At 40.7% G+C, this 16,654-nt stretch overlaps 1 protein-coding gene across 2 annotated transcripts in view; it reads right to left on the bottom strand.

The window, feature by feature from the left end:
- FER1L6 (fer-1 like family member 6) overlaps window positions 1–16,654 on the bottom strand; it is a 94,726-nt gene that overhangs the window by 62,423 nt on the left and 15,649 nt on the right. For both annotated transcript variants that reach the window (XM_087931681.1, XM_087931682.1), the window contains exons 7-13: window positions 16,119–16,197; window positions 14,381–14,537; window positions 12,797–12,983; window positions 10,344–10,536; window positions 7,840–8,186; window positions 4,956–5,064; window positions 1,205–1,382 (exon numbers count right to left, since the gene is read on the bottom strand). In XM_087931681.1, the coding sequence (XP_087787807.1) occupies window positions 1,205–1,382; window positions 4,956–5,064; window positions 7,840–8,186; window positions 10,344–10,536; window positions 12,797–12,983; window positions 14,381–14,537; window positions 16,119–16,197 (1,250 nt within the window). The remainder of the gene's footprint in view (window positions 1–1,204; window positions 1,383–4,955; window positions 5,065–7,839; window positions 8,187–10,343; window positions 10,537–12,796; window positions 12,984–14,380; window positions 14,538–16,118; window positions 16,198–16,654) is intronic.

The following is a 16,654-nucleotide window of genomic DNA, read 5'->3' as shown; positions in this document are numbered from 1 at the left end:
TTATCAATCCAGTCCTTGTTGTCTAATTGACGCTCATTTAAATGGAATGAAATGAATGAATAAAAGAAATATATTTGAGCTTAGAAAAAATGCACTTCCCTACAAACACAAAATAAACTGTAGGCCGTTCAGTTCTGTGAACTTCGTCATTATTCTGACACACTGACTGATGAGTCCATTCCAAGACTGGTGCTTTCAGCTTATTCTCTGGGAACAAAATTTTCAAGGCAGCCTTTTTTTCAGCTATAACATTTTCCACCTGTCTAACAGCTTCTCTTGCATATGCTTCTATTTCAAATACCCAAGTGTTTCTAGGCTGCTAATCCTTGACCAATTAAAATGCATCAGGTACATCACAGCGCAAAGAGATAAATCCTCAAATTTCCAGAAAGAGCAGTTACATAATAAGCAGGGAGATGGGGGTTATTTGTTAGAGGAATCCTGCCTTTAATTTTTATTATTTTTAAGTGCCGCTTTTCTATCCAAAGCCTTTTGGTATAGCACCAAGTGTGTCGATAACCACAAGGATTATCATGGCTGGTTTGTGCCAAAACCTTTCAACTTAACTTGATACTTTGTGATTTTGTCCAATTCTTTTGTCTTTTATTCTACCATTTCCTGGTATCACCACATCAATTATCCACACTTTCTTCTTTTCAATCACAGTTATATCTGATGTGTTATGAGCCAAGACTTTTATCAATCCATATTCGGAAATCCTACAGTCTCTTAACCTGCTAACTTTCTCTGCTTTTCCAACTCTATGTTCCCACAACATTTTCATTACTGGCACATGAAATTTTTTATAGGTGTTCCAGTAATTCATTTTGGCAATGGGTTATGTCCACAGTTCAAAAAAGTTAAGAGGATGGCCAGGACCAACCAACTTTTTAAACTTTTATTCTTGACTTTTCCTCTAGGAAATTATTTCACTAGCCCCTAATTCCATCACAGTTTAAATTTACAACATCCCAAAAAGTTGTTGACATCTCCCTTAAGGAATTTGGGGACTTATGAGCAGTCAAGTTTTGATGTTTTGTCCAAATCAAGTCATTGGAGTTAATATTATATGAGAACCTAATTAGTAGTGGTTTAGTCAACAGCCCATAATTAAGCCTGGCTCAATGATATGTCAACCCATTGGTTCTTTGAAGAATCCCAGTTAAAGAGAGCAAGAGATGGAGATTTAGCAGAATAAATCTACCTGTTTCCTTCCGTAATTAATGGTTTTTCAGGAGATGTGGTAGACATCAGAGGCATTGCAATGTCATGTGAATCTCCTTCATGCAACAAAGAGGCACCTTCTTCCTCTTCTCCTTCATGGGTCTTCTTTTTTCCCCTGGTTCCAGATGACACTCCGTCAATCACATTTCCAAAGTTCCCTACAGGGACAAAAAAAAAAAACCTAAAACTACTTGTCAGGGTGGCAAAATGAGAAAGATAAAAATGGGATTAGGGCTAAAATTAAAAGCCAGAAATTCACTTACAGTACCAGACATTTGGTGCTAATGAAAAGGTATCCTAAAGATTTCAAATTCTTAAAATTCTGCAGGATTTCACAGAGCATCTCCCTCCGACAGTGCTTAATAGTGTAACTCCCTCAGGTACCCAAAAGCTCAAGAAAAAGGTAGCAAAGGTGTTGTTGTTGTTTAAGAAATCTTTTGTATTTGCATGTCTATGTTTTCAAGTGGATATTCTGGAGTCTCTCTATAACAGCTAGAGTGGCAATCGAAACACAACCTATTGAATTTGATGATACAGACTAACAGAGTTGGAAGGGACCTTGTAGGTCATCTAGCCCAACCCTCCACCAAACACCATTTCTGACAACTAGCAGTACAATCTCTTCTTGAAAGCTTCCAGTGATGAGGCTTCCACAACTTCTGAAGGCAACTTCTGTTCCATGGGTTGATTGTTCTCACTGTCAGAAAATGTCTCTTTATTTCTAGGTTGAATCTCTCCTTGATCACTTTCCATCCATTATTCCTTGTCTGGCCTTCAGGTGCTTTGGAAAATAGCTTGACCCGTCTCTGTGGCAGCCCCTCAAATATTGGAACGCTGCTATCATGTCTCCCCTGGTCCTTCTCTTCACTAGACTAGCCATGCCCAGTTCCTATAACTGTTCTTCATATGTTTTAGTCTCTAGTCCCCTCATCATCCTGGTTGCTCTTCTCTGCACTTTTTCTAGAGCCTCAACATCTTTTTTGTAGTGTGGTGACCAAAACTGGATGCAGTATTCTAGGTGTGGTCTTACTTTATCTTATTAAGATAAATGAAGATAGCAATCTTGATTCCTTGGAACATGGGAACTTTGCAGCAGGTCCAACAATAATTCTTCTTCCTTCAGGGAGTTCTTGAGAGATCTCCTATAGTCCAGGCTTCAGACAGGGATCCTATATGGGATCCCTATAACAAATCACCTATGTGATTCACTATATCCTCAGTCTTGGAAAAATCCCTGTCTACAACTTTCCCCTTGGTATCCTGACAGTTTGGACTACAATCGTTTCAACTCTTTGATCCTATCAAATAATACCCAGTTGAGAAATGCAGTAAAGGTAGCCCTTGACTTACAAGAATTCATTTAGTGACCGTTTAAAGTCACAACAACACTGAAAAAAGTGACATGACTATTTTTCATAGTTATGTCCTTTGTAGCATCCCCATGATCCTGTGATCAAAATTCAGATGCTTAGCAACTGGCTCATATTTATGATGGTCGAAGTGTCCCAGGGTCATATGATCACCTTTTAAGACCTTCTGACAAGCAAAGTCAATGGGGAAACCAGATTCACTTAACAAGTGTGTTACTAACATAACTGCAGTGATTCACTTAATGAATGTGGCCCCCAAAACAGAAGCGGGATTCAAAAATCCCAGCAACTGTTTTTCTGCCCGGTTGGGCGTGGCCTTGGTGGGCATGGCCAACCGGAATTTCCAGGAAAGACATTTTTCACCTTCCCCAGAGTCTTCCTTCGGGCCTCTGGGAGTCTGGAGGCTTCCTTTGGGCCTCTGAGAAGTCAAAAACGGCCTCCCCCGCCTCCAGAGGGCCTCCAGAAGCTGGAAACAGGCCCATTTCCGGACTTCCGGAACTTCTAGTTCAGCCATTTTTTGCCTTCCCCAGAATCCGGAGGCTTCCTCTCAGTCAGTCTTTGAAAACTTGCAGATTTGCACACAAACCACACACCACCATGCAGAGCAGGAAGCAGGTTTCGAGGGTTTTTTAATGTCAAACAACAAATTTTCCATCTGACAAGAACGGTATCTTCGCCAAACCCCAAAAACTTTAACTTTAGACTGTCTACTATTGACCTCACTCCTTTCCTGAGAGGACTGTAGGGGACAGGCATAAGCGCACCAACGTGCCTACCGTCCCTGTCCTATTATTTCTTTTATTTTTATTTTTATTTTTCTTATATGTATCCATGTATTCATAACTATGTTTTTACTTATACCTATTATCTTTTAAGCAATTGACACAAATAAATAAATAAATAAATAAGCAAGCAAGCAAATAAACAAACAAACAAATAAATAAATAAAATATCCCAACTGGTTTAGGTTAGCACTGGAAGCTTCTGCCTTACAGTGTTATTTAAAGGTATAAACACACCCACCTAAACACTTCTATCTCCTATCCATGCCCCTAATTATTCCCTTAATCACCCCTTATTCCCATCATCTGGTTTACCTAATAAGTCCACTATTTCCTTCCCTATCACCTATCCATCGCTCATGATTCCTATCTCCTTGTGAGTAAACTAAATAGTTAAACTTCCCCCTCCCCCATTGCCTGTTCCCTCATCACAGTTGATGCAACAGCCGCACAGGCTGTTGTTATCTCTCTCATTTCAGCTTCGGCAGAATCATTAAATTAAGTCCAACAATCCATCAAACACAGACAGGGATTTCCTTTCAAGTTACAGACGACTGAGGATTCCCTTGCACCGTCATGATTCTCCGATGCAGCAGCTGTTGCAACTACCCGGGAGTATCTATCATCGGCAGGGTGCGACTGGCTCCTGCAAATGTGTTGATGGGCTCAGATCATCTATCATCCCTAACGAAGCCCGACACTTCCCTCGGGCCTCTGGAAGGGCAAAAATGGCCTTCCCTGGGCTCTGGAGGGCCTCTGGAAGCCAGAAACAGGCCCGTTTCCAGACTTCCAGAACTTCCGGTTCAGCCCATTTTTCACCTTCCCAGAGCCTCCACGCAGACCCTGCACTTACTTCTATCCAAAATGGGCTGTGTGGAGACTCCTGGGAGGGGCAGGGCAGGACGGGCACGGCCAGGGCCAGCCGGATGATTCAACTACCAGTTCGGCAAACCAGGTGTCAATTTCACCTCCGGTTAGCCCAAACTGGGCCAAACAGCTGAATCCCACCCCTGCCCCCCAAAAAGTCGTAAAGCTCACTTAACAAATTTCTCACTTAGCAATATAAATTCTAGGCTCAGCTGTGGTCATAAATCAAGGACTATCTGTACTAGTTAGCATGTAATGGAAATGTCTCTCAATCTTTCTTAAGAAGGTGGAGAAACAGGATAACTCTTAACCACAGTACACAAATACACTCATGAGGTTCTGACACATTCAGCCTCTCCCAAGCCTCATATTTCGGTCAATATTAGACTTATTTATCTAAAAGGCTTTCTTCTCTACACCCAAACTGATAATATAGGCTTGTTATCTTGAGATAACAACTGATGTAATTTGAATGAAAGAAGATTTTTTTTTCTTGTAATGAAAAGATATGTTGGATTTTCTCCTGAAGTTGGATACTGGCCCTGAAACAAGCAACCTGAGGGAAAAGCAAGATGTGGGGTTTTTTTTGCGGGTTAAGTACACACTTTCTAAACTAGGTAAAGCTATTTCAAAGCACAGCCAAATCAAATGGTTAACAGCAACATAAGCCTGGGGAATTTCTATTTGGAATAATAGAATTTTATACACATACCCACAGATACTTCAAAGCTTATTGGTTTATCTCCAACCTTCCTATCAATCATTGTTGCTTCAAAAAATGCCCCAAAGAGAATGAATTCCTCAAGTTGTTCTTCATGCATCTGATAAAAACATAACAAATGAAATTTACTTTAAAATGAATTTGTAATAGCTTACACATGAACAGACACCAAGATATTCAACAGAGAATTCAGGCACACTACTGATTTCACATTTGCTATGGGACATATGAAACTGAGCAAAACAGACACGAAAGTCATTTCTACACTGTTTATTTTACTTTAACTGAAAGAAAAATGAACAGAAAACTAGTAGGTTTGTAAAAAAAAGTTTACTGGCCTCAAGCATAACCTGTATTTTTAATAATGCCTCTGGCCATCGCTAACCCTTCAAAGCCTCTTTAGAAATTAAAATAGTTGGTGGCCACAGCCCTGTGCAAATCCAAATGTTTTGTTACTTGCCAAATCCATTATGAATGTGCCTGTAATAGATTTTCAAAATTTCCACATCTCAATTAAATAGGTTCAGTTCTCATCCATCTTTACATAAGAACAGAAATCTCAATTTTCAAGTAATCATTGTCAGTGATTCAGGCAGAATTTACAAATGCATTTCATTTGAATTTGAGTGCTGGCGTCAGATGGTAAAAGTACTTATTTCATCTTATACCAAAACAAATCCTCAGCAAGCACCAATCTTTGCCCTGATTATTATGCACTGAACATTTTTCTTTCTTACAAGCAACTCCATAAAAGATGGCTGTATGGGAGATATATAAAAATGCTGCTACAAGGCTGATTACCAACATAAATTAATGACTTCTTTATTCCTACCTAAGCACATAGGGGATGAAATTAACATTAATTAATGTGTGTGTTAGGATAAAATGTCATCCTGTTTAATTATACTCTTCAGCTCTAAACAATAAACAGTGCAGTGGTCAGAGTACAGAAGCCCCTGGACAAGTTAACAAATTACTTCCATCAGTAAGAACTGGGAGAAGTAATTTTCTCTGACGCTGTAGCCCTTCTCCCTTCCCAACTTCAAAGCCTTCTCTAAAAAGCAGAGGATCCTTAAGAACAAGACTGCAAGGCGCAAGGACAGAAACCCCAATCACGTGGATGAAATACATAGCATTTTACACAGGTCTACCAACCACGAGACAGGTTCCATCTTTTCATTACCCATTCGCTCATCCTTTTGCCTTGAGCCTTAGTCACAACATTTGCCCTCAAAGGCTGTTGATGCTTTTCCTTAAAAAATGTCTCTGATTTAATATGCAGAGAGATCAGATATAAACATAAGAGCACCAAGGAGATAACAGATTCCTGACACTTCCTATTATCCCAAGGTGGGTACTGTATATTATTTCAAAGTAGAACATAGAACGCAGAATAATTGGAAGGGACCTTGGAGGTCTTCTAGTCCAATTTCCTGCTGAAGTAGGAGACTCTATATTATTCCAACTGTCCAGTCACTTCTTGAAAACTTGCAATGATGGAGCATCACAACTTCTGGAGGTAAGACGTTCCACTGATTAATTGTTTTCAGTGTCAAGAAATTTCTCCTTAATATTAGGTTGGATCTCTCTTTAATGATCATCCATCCATGACTTCTTGTCTTGCCCCTAGATGTTGACACAGGCCCAGTACAAATATAAAGAGATTTAAGAACATATGACTTCTACATGAACCTTCTGTAGTGAGGGTGGCTCCAACAGAGGAAGAATTAAATAGTGCTACAGACCTCTTTCTTGATATTCTCATGCAATGGTTGAATACATGGTGCATAATTAAGCAAATATTTGTTTTAGTCACTAAAAGGTCACATTGGGTTTCTTCCACCCAGTCCTTTGTTCTGGCTAGTAGAGTAGGATGATCTTTCTCATCTTCAGTAACCTTGAGAAAGAGATAATCCTTAACTTTCATATGGTCTCACCACTACCTTCAACAAAATTTGGTAGTCTTAGTCCTGGCAGGAATGCAGCATATTCCAAGATAGATACTTATTCTCTTGTCATTGATAAAGTCCAGTGAGATGGGACCATTGAGAAGCATAAGTGCTTAATTATGGTTCAGAACCTATGCTCCATGTTGGCTAGCTTTGAGGGGGTTCACCCAGAGGTGGGGCTGCTGGGGGTTCACAGGAGTTTGGGAGAGACCCTAGCTAAGATTCTGTGCAGTTTGGAGAACCCCCAAATCCCACTCCTGGGTGGCCCCATCCACCCACCCGTCTCCACGCAGCCTGCTTTGGATGCAGGTAAGTGCAGGGCATTCATGGAGGCTTGGGTGAAAAACAGGCCTTCTGGAAGTTCCGGAAGGCCGGAAATGTGCCCATTTCTGGTTTCCAGAGAGTCTTTGGAGCCCAAGGAGGCAATTTTCGCCCTCCCGGAGGCTCAAGGAAAGCCTCTAGAGCCCGGGGAGGGCAAAAAGCAGTGGTGCAGGAGGCTGACTAGGCCATGCCCACTCAGCAACCGGGCAACCCTTGCTAAAATTTTTGAAGCCCACCCCTGTGTTCACCTGCCATTATCTCCTTGCGATTCCCTGCCAGAAGGGTCATAAGGTTTTTCTTTGTCATATTATATTCTTTACTTTGAATAGTCTTTGATTGCTGATTTGGGCTATATGATTATGCTATTTTCTTATCCTGCCTCAGAATAAAACCTCAAGAGGTCATATTATGTGATCATTGTTTTTGAACACAAAAGTACCTCTAACCCAACCCTGCTGGAAACTGTAGTGTGTTGAGGAAACGGACAATTCTGAAGAAATGTCCCTGAGAACTACCTTTCAGTAGGAGCTGTGTTATCTAAAACAAGGCCAGACCTACTTCTCAGGATTCATCTAGTAAAGCAGGTCCAGATTTTAATTATTTACCTCAGGGGGCACATCAAAAGCTTCCACTTCCGCATCTGTTGTATTTGTTTTATCTGAAGAGGAAGGTGACTTGCCATCTTCTGCCCCTTTGTCTTTTCCGCTTCCTTTTGAACTTTTAGAATCTTTGTCCTTTGATGGATGCTTCATATCCTTGATGATCTTTGAGAACTTTGACTCATGGGCTGCACCAGAGAGGATTTCCACCGCAAGCTCAATTAGGAGACGTCCCCTAAAAGAGACACCTTCCCCATAACCTTCGTTGAGCTCCTGGTAGTCATCCATCAAGCTGTGGTTTCTGGGTGCACCATAAAGATTGATCCAAGCCGGCCCAAAAGTAGGCAGGAAACCTGGAAAAAAAAAAGAGAGACGCGCTCCACAAAATGAAGCCTTATAAAGCATGAGAAAAGCAAAGATTCCCAACACAAATAGGCATGTTTAGTTGCGTGCCAAATAAACTTTTGAGTTGGCACAGTGGCTCGTGGCCTGTCTTATAAATTCATAAATTCATTATTTGCTAGTAAATTTACACAAATAAATTAAAGGCTTGACTAGAAGCTATAGGTGACTTTTATATAATTGTAAATGAACGGTGCGTGCTTGCTTTATTTGTGCCTTATCCAATTAAGGAAAACAAGACAGTTTGATTTCCATGAAAAGAAATTCCAGAAAAGGCAGTTTGCTTGGAAACTAAGTTCTTGGATAGCTTTTCTACAATTTTAGATATGTGTACTGTACACATATCTGGTGGTGGGATTCAATTTTTTTTTACTACTGGTTCTGTGGGCATGGCTTGGTGGGCAAGGCAGGGGAAGGATATTGTAAAATCTCCAGTCTGAGATGGTATTTTCTGGTTCTCCAAACTACTCAAAATTTCTGCTACAGGTTCTCCAGAACTGGTCAGAACCTGCTAAATACCATCTCTGGTACTGTAGCAAACTAAAATGACAAGAAAATGACAAGAAATTGTATTTGGGTACCATCTTTTTTTTCCTCCAGGGGAAAAGTGTGGGCATGACTGTGTTGGGCAATCCAATCTATCCTGTAAGAAGAAATTTTATATTTTTTAACTACAATCTGGGTCCTCAGAAGGATGGAAGGCGGAGTCAATCTTGAGCTGGTCAGGCTTGAACTCCTGGCAGAGTTATTCTGTAATACTGCATTCTAACAACCACGCTATCACAGCTCAAGAAACACAAAAGTTATCAATAAAGGAGAATTTTTGTAGCTCAGAGTTGAAAGGAGGGGTGCTTGGTGCTGTCTGATCTTGTTTGTTTTCTTGCAGACATTTCATTACCCAAACTAGGTGCCATCATCAGTGCTAGTAAGGAGTGCAGCTTGTGATGGCCCGGGGTGTGGCACAAAGGCAAAGACAGACAGATAATCAATAGGAGTCCCTTTATTAGCTACAACTTTGCCCCCAATGTCCTGGTTACCTTCTGGCTGGAGAAAAACTCTTTCAGGAACAGCCTTTGGCTGCAGAGAATCAAGTCCAAAATGTAACTATAAGTCTGTAACTAAAACTGTAACTATAAGTCTAATCAAGGCAAAATGAGGTAATTATTCCTACAGGGCAGGATCAAGAATTTCAGATGTGAAGGTACAACAATAACTCAACACAGTTGGGAGGATGCCAGAACACAGACAAGCAAAGTCAACACAAGATAAACTCACGTTTGCTCCCAGCAGCTGCTGCACCCAGCTTGCATCTCTTTTAAACTCTCATTGCCAGGTGTGGCTAATGAAGGGAATCAGGGTCCTTTCTTCCCCTGTAAGCCATGCAACCCATGTTGCTCTCTTCTCCGTACCTCCATGCGTGCCCAAGGATGAAGACGGGGTGGGCTTGGGTCTTCCTCTGAACTCCCTCTCCCTTGTTCTACTTCTCTCCTGCTCTGCCCAGACGGACTTTGCCCTTCCCCAGTTTCCTTCCCAGCCAATGGAGCCACATTCCCACTCCCTGTCAGCTGTTCGTCTTCCTCCTTGGATCAGATTCCGACAGGGGCATGACAGTTTGCTGTCAGTTTATATTCTAGTGGCTTGCCTGTCAGTGTTGGTGGGGTGATCTTAGGGATTCTGTTTGCTGTTTGTTTCTTTGGCAGTTTCTTGATTGGGGTATTGTTTATGTGATTGTTGGTCTGATGTAAGCTTGGAGTTCATCTATGCTGATCTTGATGGCTGATTTGTCAGAGTCCCAGGCTTCTAGAAATTTTCTCAATTGAAACTAAGGTGTGCTAATTCTCCTTTTTTGTAAGTCTCCATTTATGGAATTTGGAAAATCTGAATGTACAAATTTCCTGCTGTCACTTTTAACTGCTTGATCTATTATGGTAGGTCCACTCTTAAGTTTCTTTCTCTAAACATTAAGCCACTGGGGGCTCCTGTTTCTCTTATTCTGACTGTTTCCTAGGCAGCATCTCTTCCCCTCATTCCCCAAGATTATCCACAGTTTCATCACACCTCTACATCCTGAGTTTGTTTTTTAACCAGAGAAGTATTTGTCCCTTTACCTTTATCACCATCCTGCTCATTTGAGATCTTCTTCAGATCTATCATATGAGTTGCCAAAGCCACATCATTCATGCTGCCTTCGTCCCATACTTGGATTTTGAGTCTCCGGCACAATGGGGGAAACATTTCTTTAAAGACAACCTGTTCATGCCACACAGGATCCGCACAGTTTTTTTGCACTGTGGTTCGCCCCTAAAACAAAAGAGACAGGTTAAAGGAGGTCACCACCAAACATCCATTCTACTCTAGCTGGGAACAATACTCTCTAATGCAGTGGTCCCCAATCTTTGTGACTTGGCAGCCTGGCCGAGAGGTAGAGGGGAACTAGGCTGTGCAAGCAATGGACCGGTGCACATATGTGCACACAGCTCAACTTGGGCAAGTGGCAGGCTGTTGAGGTAATTCCCCGTTAGGAGAATGAGCGCATACAGGGAGATGTATTTGAGAGAAGTGTTTGAATAATACACACACAGAACACAGATACACTGTACAGTAAATGTAGGTTTTTACTTCCAGAAAGGTTTAAGCAAAGTTCAAAATAGGCAGTCCAAAGTCATTCACAGGTAAGGCAGTCCATTTTTAGTCCAGGGATAATCCAATAACAAATCCCAGTGTCAAAAACAGTTCAGTATCAGACTTACATCAAATCCAGAAATAGCAGTCAATTAGGAAAAATGGAACTTCAATACTCTCCAACAGAAGGAAACAGAGACTTACTCACACTCTCTTCTGAGACTAAGACTAAAACAACCCAGGTTTCTGGCTCCATCTTATGGCCGTTTGAGTAACCACACCCAATTGCAGTTTTTAGCATTCCCTTAAAGGGGCAGTATTAAAATGTCTATCCTGGTTTATATATTTCTAACCGAAATAGCTGTTAGGTGACTTATATTCCTAACACAGGCTGTGGGCAGGCTCATACGTGCCCAGATCAATGTGTGCAAGATGAGCTGTGCACCATGCACGTACACGCCCACTGGCCTGCCATTCACGAATTACATCTGCTCATGTGACCTGGTTCCGAATAGGCCATGACCCCATAGTTGGCCACAGCCCAGGGTTGAGGATCCCTGCTCTAACATAGAACTCCTTCCTTCCTTCCTTCCTTCCTTCCTTCCTTCCTTCCTTCCTTCCTTCCTTCCTTCCTTCCTTCCTTCCTTCCTTCTGATATTCATGAGAAATAGTACTAAACCCCAGTGCTCTTCTACCCACAGGTAGAAATCTACATGGGATCCTACTGAGAGTGATGAAGAAGGAAATATGGTATAAGTCCTGAAAGATGAAGACAGCTGTAGCTTTTGTACAAATAGGAGAGGCATTTTGGTACAACCTTCCTTACATTCTATAGCAATGCACTCCCTCTTTTTGCAGAACTGAATCCTGAAATAATTGTTGTGCAAGCAAATGTCTTAGTTTTCTAGGAAGTTCACAGGAGTTATCTGCTAAACTTTCATTAAACAAAGTGAAAAAGAAAGAGGGGAAAGCAATCAGGACAATGCCTTCATCACCACATGGTTGAACTACTGCAATGTGCTCTTGATGGAGCAGCTGTTGAAGACAAGTCAAAGTTGGAACTGGAACAGGATACAGCAGATGACACTCATTCTGAGGTTGCTGGAGCGGTGGCCAAGAGGCTACCAGGACCAATTATTATTATTGCAAATAAAGCCTATACAGCAGAGCACCAGGATGTATCAGGAGTCACATGGATTGTATCTATCCAGTCTGAATACTTAGGTAGGATCTGTGAAGGGTCCCATCACCATTGTTGAGGTTCATTTGTCCCCAAACCTTCTGTAATTCCAGAAATTCTGTAAACCACTTGTTTCATAGAATCAGATGAAGTGTTAAAACTTCATCTAATCCAACCCCTTGTTCACTGCAGTATCTAGTACACTGGTGGAGCACGATGGTTCCTTTATGACTTGTGGACTTCAACTCCCAGAATTCCTGAGCCAGCATGGAATCATGAATTCTCACAATGAATGGAATCGTGATTCCATTTATCAACCCAGCTGGCTCAGGAATTCTGGGAGTAGAAGTCCACAAGTCATAAAGAGGCCATAGTTCCCCACCTCTGATCTAAGTAGATTAGTAAAACATTTCTGAGAGATTCAGCCTCATTTGAATGGGCACTTAGCCTACAGTAAGATTAGTTATTATGTTGATTAATACTGACATAAATACATATTTGAAAGATGCTGGGGAAATGTTGACCACATTGTGTTTTTTTCCCTTTACTATGTATGACCCAAAGTCTTGTGGTTTAGGGCAGTAAACGAACATTGTAAAACAAATTGCTAAAGTTGTTAATATAACCTTTCAAAATTCACGACAGCTAAATTAAAATTTTATGCAGTTTTAGCCATTAGGAGACAACAAGAAAAAATAAATAAAGACTGTAAGAGACCAACTGACCCAGGAAAGGTAACCCTTGTATGTGCCCACTTACCCTTTGACCTGCAAACATGACAACCACAAATGGATCCACCAGATCCTTACTGTCACCTACGAAAGCTTTTGTGACATTAGCCATGATGCTGGAGTTCACTTTTGGGAGCTCCTTGGCTTTGTAGATTCTCACATAAAATCTAGCCCAAGGTCTTTCTGATGGAAATCCCTTCGGAATCAAGAGGTTTCTGGAGGGAAATGGAAGAAAAGAAAAGGAATAGATAAGCTGACTTGTGAAGAAAACTCAGCAAAGAAATTCCACACAAACGGTTGCATATATCCAAGATACTCAATGCTTAATGAACCCTTGGCTGCAGCCCAAAACTGTTCAAATTTGCCAATTATGAATGGATCCATAGGAGAAAATTATTAACTAGGCAAAGAAGGATCAAGTGACTTTAATTCAGTAGTTTCATGGAATTTTAATTGCATTTATTACATTCAAACCTACATTAAATCAAAATTTGATTTTTTTTTTTTAAAAAAGCCAAGTCTAATTGGAATGTTGAATTTGGAACAACTGTGTCTATTTGTTCAGAGCAGTGTTTCTCAACCTTAGCAACAGCAATAGTACTTAGATTTATATATCGCTTCACAGTGCTTTACAGCCCTTTCTAAGCAGTTTACAGAGTCAGCATATTTCCTCCCAACAAACGGGGTCCTCATTTTACTGACCTCAGGAAGATGGAAGGCGGATTCAACCTTGAGCCAGTCAGGATTGATACTGCATTCTAACCACTGTACCATTATGGCTCAGGAAAGATGAAAGGTCTGCTAATTCTGCTTTATTGTAAGGCTCCATTAATGGAATCTTGCAAATCTGAATGTACAAGTTCCTGCTGTCACTGGAAGGCTGAGTCAGTGAGAATTGAGCCGGTGAGAATTGAACTGCTGGCAATCGGCAGAATTAGCCTGCAATACTGCATTCTAACCACTGTGCCACCATAGCAAATTTAAGATATGTAACTTCAACTCCCAGAGTTCCCCTGTCAGCCCTGTGCAGTCCACACATCATAAAGTGCCAAGGTTGTGAAACCCTATGCTAAAGACACCATTCACACAAGTTGTCATGGGCAAATAGGCAGCAACATAAATTCAACAAATAAAATATAATAAGTAACACTGGACAGGCATTAATGAAATCCAGAGGGCCTTCTGTTCAAATTATGACCATGACTTGAAAGAGTTTAAATTCCTTTAGCGCAGATCCATCCCGCCTCTTATGCTTGCTGATTAAATTTAAATTTAAATTGCCAATCTGAATGCCTCCAATCTAGTGAGGAATGATCAGTAATATCTCAGAATGGGACTGAAAATGAAATGCATCTTTATTTTACCCAAATGCAACCATCAAAATTTCTCTCCATAAAATCCCAAGAATTCTGCAGCAATTAAGACTGCTTTTTTTCCAAGGTACTCTTTAATTGAATGCAAGCTGAGTGCAACCATAGCTGAGACAGATTTTTGTCAAGCACCACCTAAGACCCATGTTATTCCTGCAGGATTTCCATTATTTTGCATGGCAGCTGCCTCCTTTATATGGAAGGTAAGAGTCAGCTGGAGAAGAAGGGAAGTGATGTCATACTTTTCTATCTGCTCTTCAGCATTGCTTCCTTTCTGAGCTGCTTGGATCGTGTCTCCTTTCCCTGCCACACTGATGTCACATTTCAGATATCCCTTGACTCCTGTCTTAATGTCAGCTGGATTCGTGAGAATGGCCCATTTGTCACAGAACTGATGACCTGGAAAAACATAAGCATGAGAACAGCACCCAGCAGTCGTTTTGAGATCCCTGCTAAAAGGATTCCAGCAAGGGAGAATCTGTTTACCTTGTTACCTTCTGGGAGGAAGTATCTGAAGCAAAACATCCAGATTTGGTCACAGTTTTGATCTATATAATCAGCCTTGTCAACTCTCAAGCTTCCTCTTTCCGACAATACAATAACATATATATTATATACATATATAACACACGTATTTTATAAATACCACTCCGCATCATTACAAAATCTCCAGAACCATAAAGTCTACACACTTGAAATTTGGCATGTATGTTCCTCTTGGCTTCTAGGTGCTCACTAACAAAAATGACCATCAGAGCATTAGTATTTCCTATATTATTAGATTAGATTAACACGCTCTGATGCTAAGGAATTCTACTTCCCCTCCCCACCTGAAAAGAAATCTCTTCCAACTGCAGTTCAGCTAAGCCATGCCCAGGCTCCTTGCTGTCTCCTTCTTGCTCACACAGCAAATACTGTTTCAGTTTCCAAACAGCCCTGAACTCTCTCACACACTGACAGCATGCTAGCCAGATGAATATCAATGTATGCTGGTAGGCAGAGGCATAATTTTCCCCCCTTATTTTCCTCCCGAAAATTTTCCCGATCACATAGTTTTGTAGTGAAGCACAGGTAGTGAAGCACATACCCTGCATGTTATGTATGTGTACATTTTTGAGAGCAGACAACAGAATTTCATTTTTAATGTGTGCCAGTGTGCCCACAGTAAAATATGACAATAAAGGTTATCTATCTATCTATCTATCTATCTATCTATCTATCTATCTATCTATCTATCTATCTATCTATCTATCTATCTATCTATCATCTATCTTTCTATCTATCTATCTATCTATCAGTGTGGTGTGAAAAATATGCAATTAAGCTCCCCTTTTTCCCCTGTTATTAATCGATGTCCAATTATAAGTTCTCAGGTTGTTTAGGAAGCAGCCCCATGGCACTCAATCCCATGGAAAACCACTATCCTGCAGTTTTCTCTCCAAGATAAGTCACCGGGCCACATGTGGGTGATCTCCTGTTTTACCATTATCCAGGAGAGATTCCAAGGAACCAGTGTATAGCATTCACCAACTGCTTGATCTTTGCTGTAGTCATTGCCTCCACTTACATCTTCAATTGACATATCTTCCCCAGAAGTCAAGAAATGATATTAAATCTCATTGTGAACTTTAGCTCAGAGAAACCAATCTTTGTAATTCTGTTTCTGAAGGTTTATGATCACCTTTGTGTTAATTGCAATGTAAATATTCTGCCTAGGAATATTGTCCTGTCTTACATCAAGTTGGGTGCCTATTTTCGAACTTCTAAAATAGCAAAAGTTGTGATCCAAATCTGTCCACTATCAGGGGCAACCTTAACATAGATGATTCAATATGAGCAGTGAATACCAATCTACACAATACAGAAGTGAGTTGCTTTGTTTGCTTTTTGTTTTAATTGCAAGTTAAGCGAATTAGCCCTGAAGTGCAACAAGTTCAGCAGAAAAAAATTATTTAAAATTGCTGAAAATATCTTGCTTACCTGGTTCATTGTAAACAGTTCCCAAATCTACTTTGAAGGAGCCAATCAATAAACTTTTTAGAAGTTTGTTGTGCATAACCTGTGAAGGAAGACATGAAAAGTGATTCTACCTCTGATTCTATAAGTAATGTCACAAGGGCCACTAAAAAGGAATGAGATTGTTCATATTTACTATCAATGCATTAGAATCAATCAATCAGTTAATCCTTTAAAAGCTCCATACCCTTTGAGTTTGCAAACATCCCTCTCCTAGAAAAATGAAATATTTTAGGACATATTAAAAAGACAGAACATTTCCCCTAAAAGAGAAGTAGAAACTCAGAGAGACCTTTAGTAATGGGCCATTAAGGCCTGGGCCAGTCTATTCTACATAACAAAGAGCTACCTCCTTCATGCAGAGCCATTGGATTGCCCTTCATTGCACCGCCCACCAAGTTTCAACCAAGGGTGAAATGAATGATGTGTCTCAGAGTCGGCCAGGTAGCACTGGCATGTTCACTCCTAATAAATCTTCTTTAAGCTCAGAAAGATCCAGC

This window comes from Pseudonaja textilis, chromosome 3, assembly GCF_049901715.1.
Source record: "Pseudonaja textilis isolate UNSWEBS1 chromosome 3, rPseTex1.2, whole genome shotgun sequence".
NCBI lineage: Eukaryota > Metazoa > Chordata > Lepidosauria > Squamata > Elapidae > Pseudonaja > Pseudonaja textilis.
This window is presented reverse-complemented; position numbering and strand designations above follow the sequence as displayed.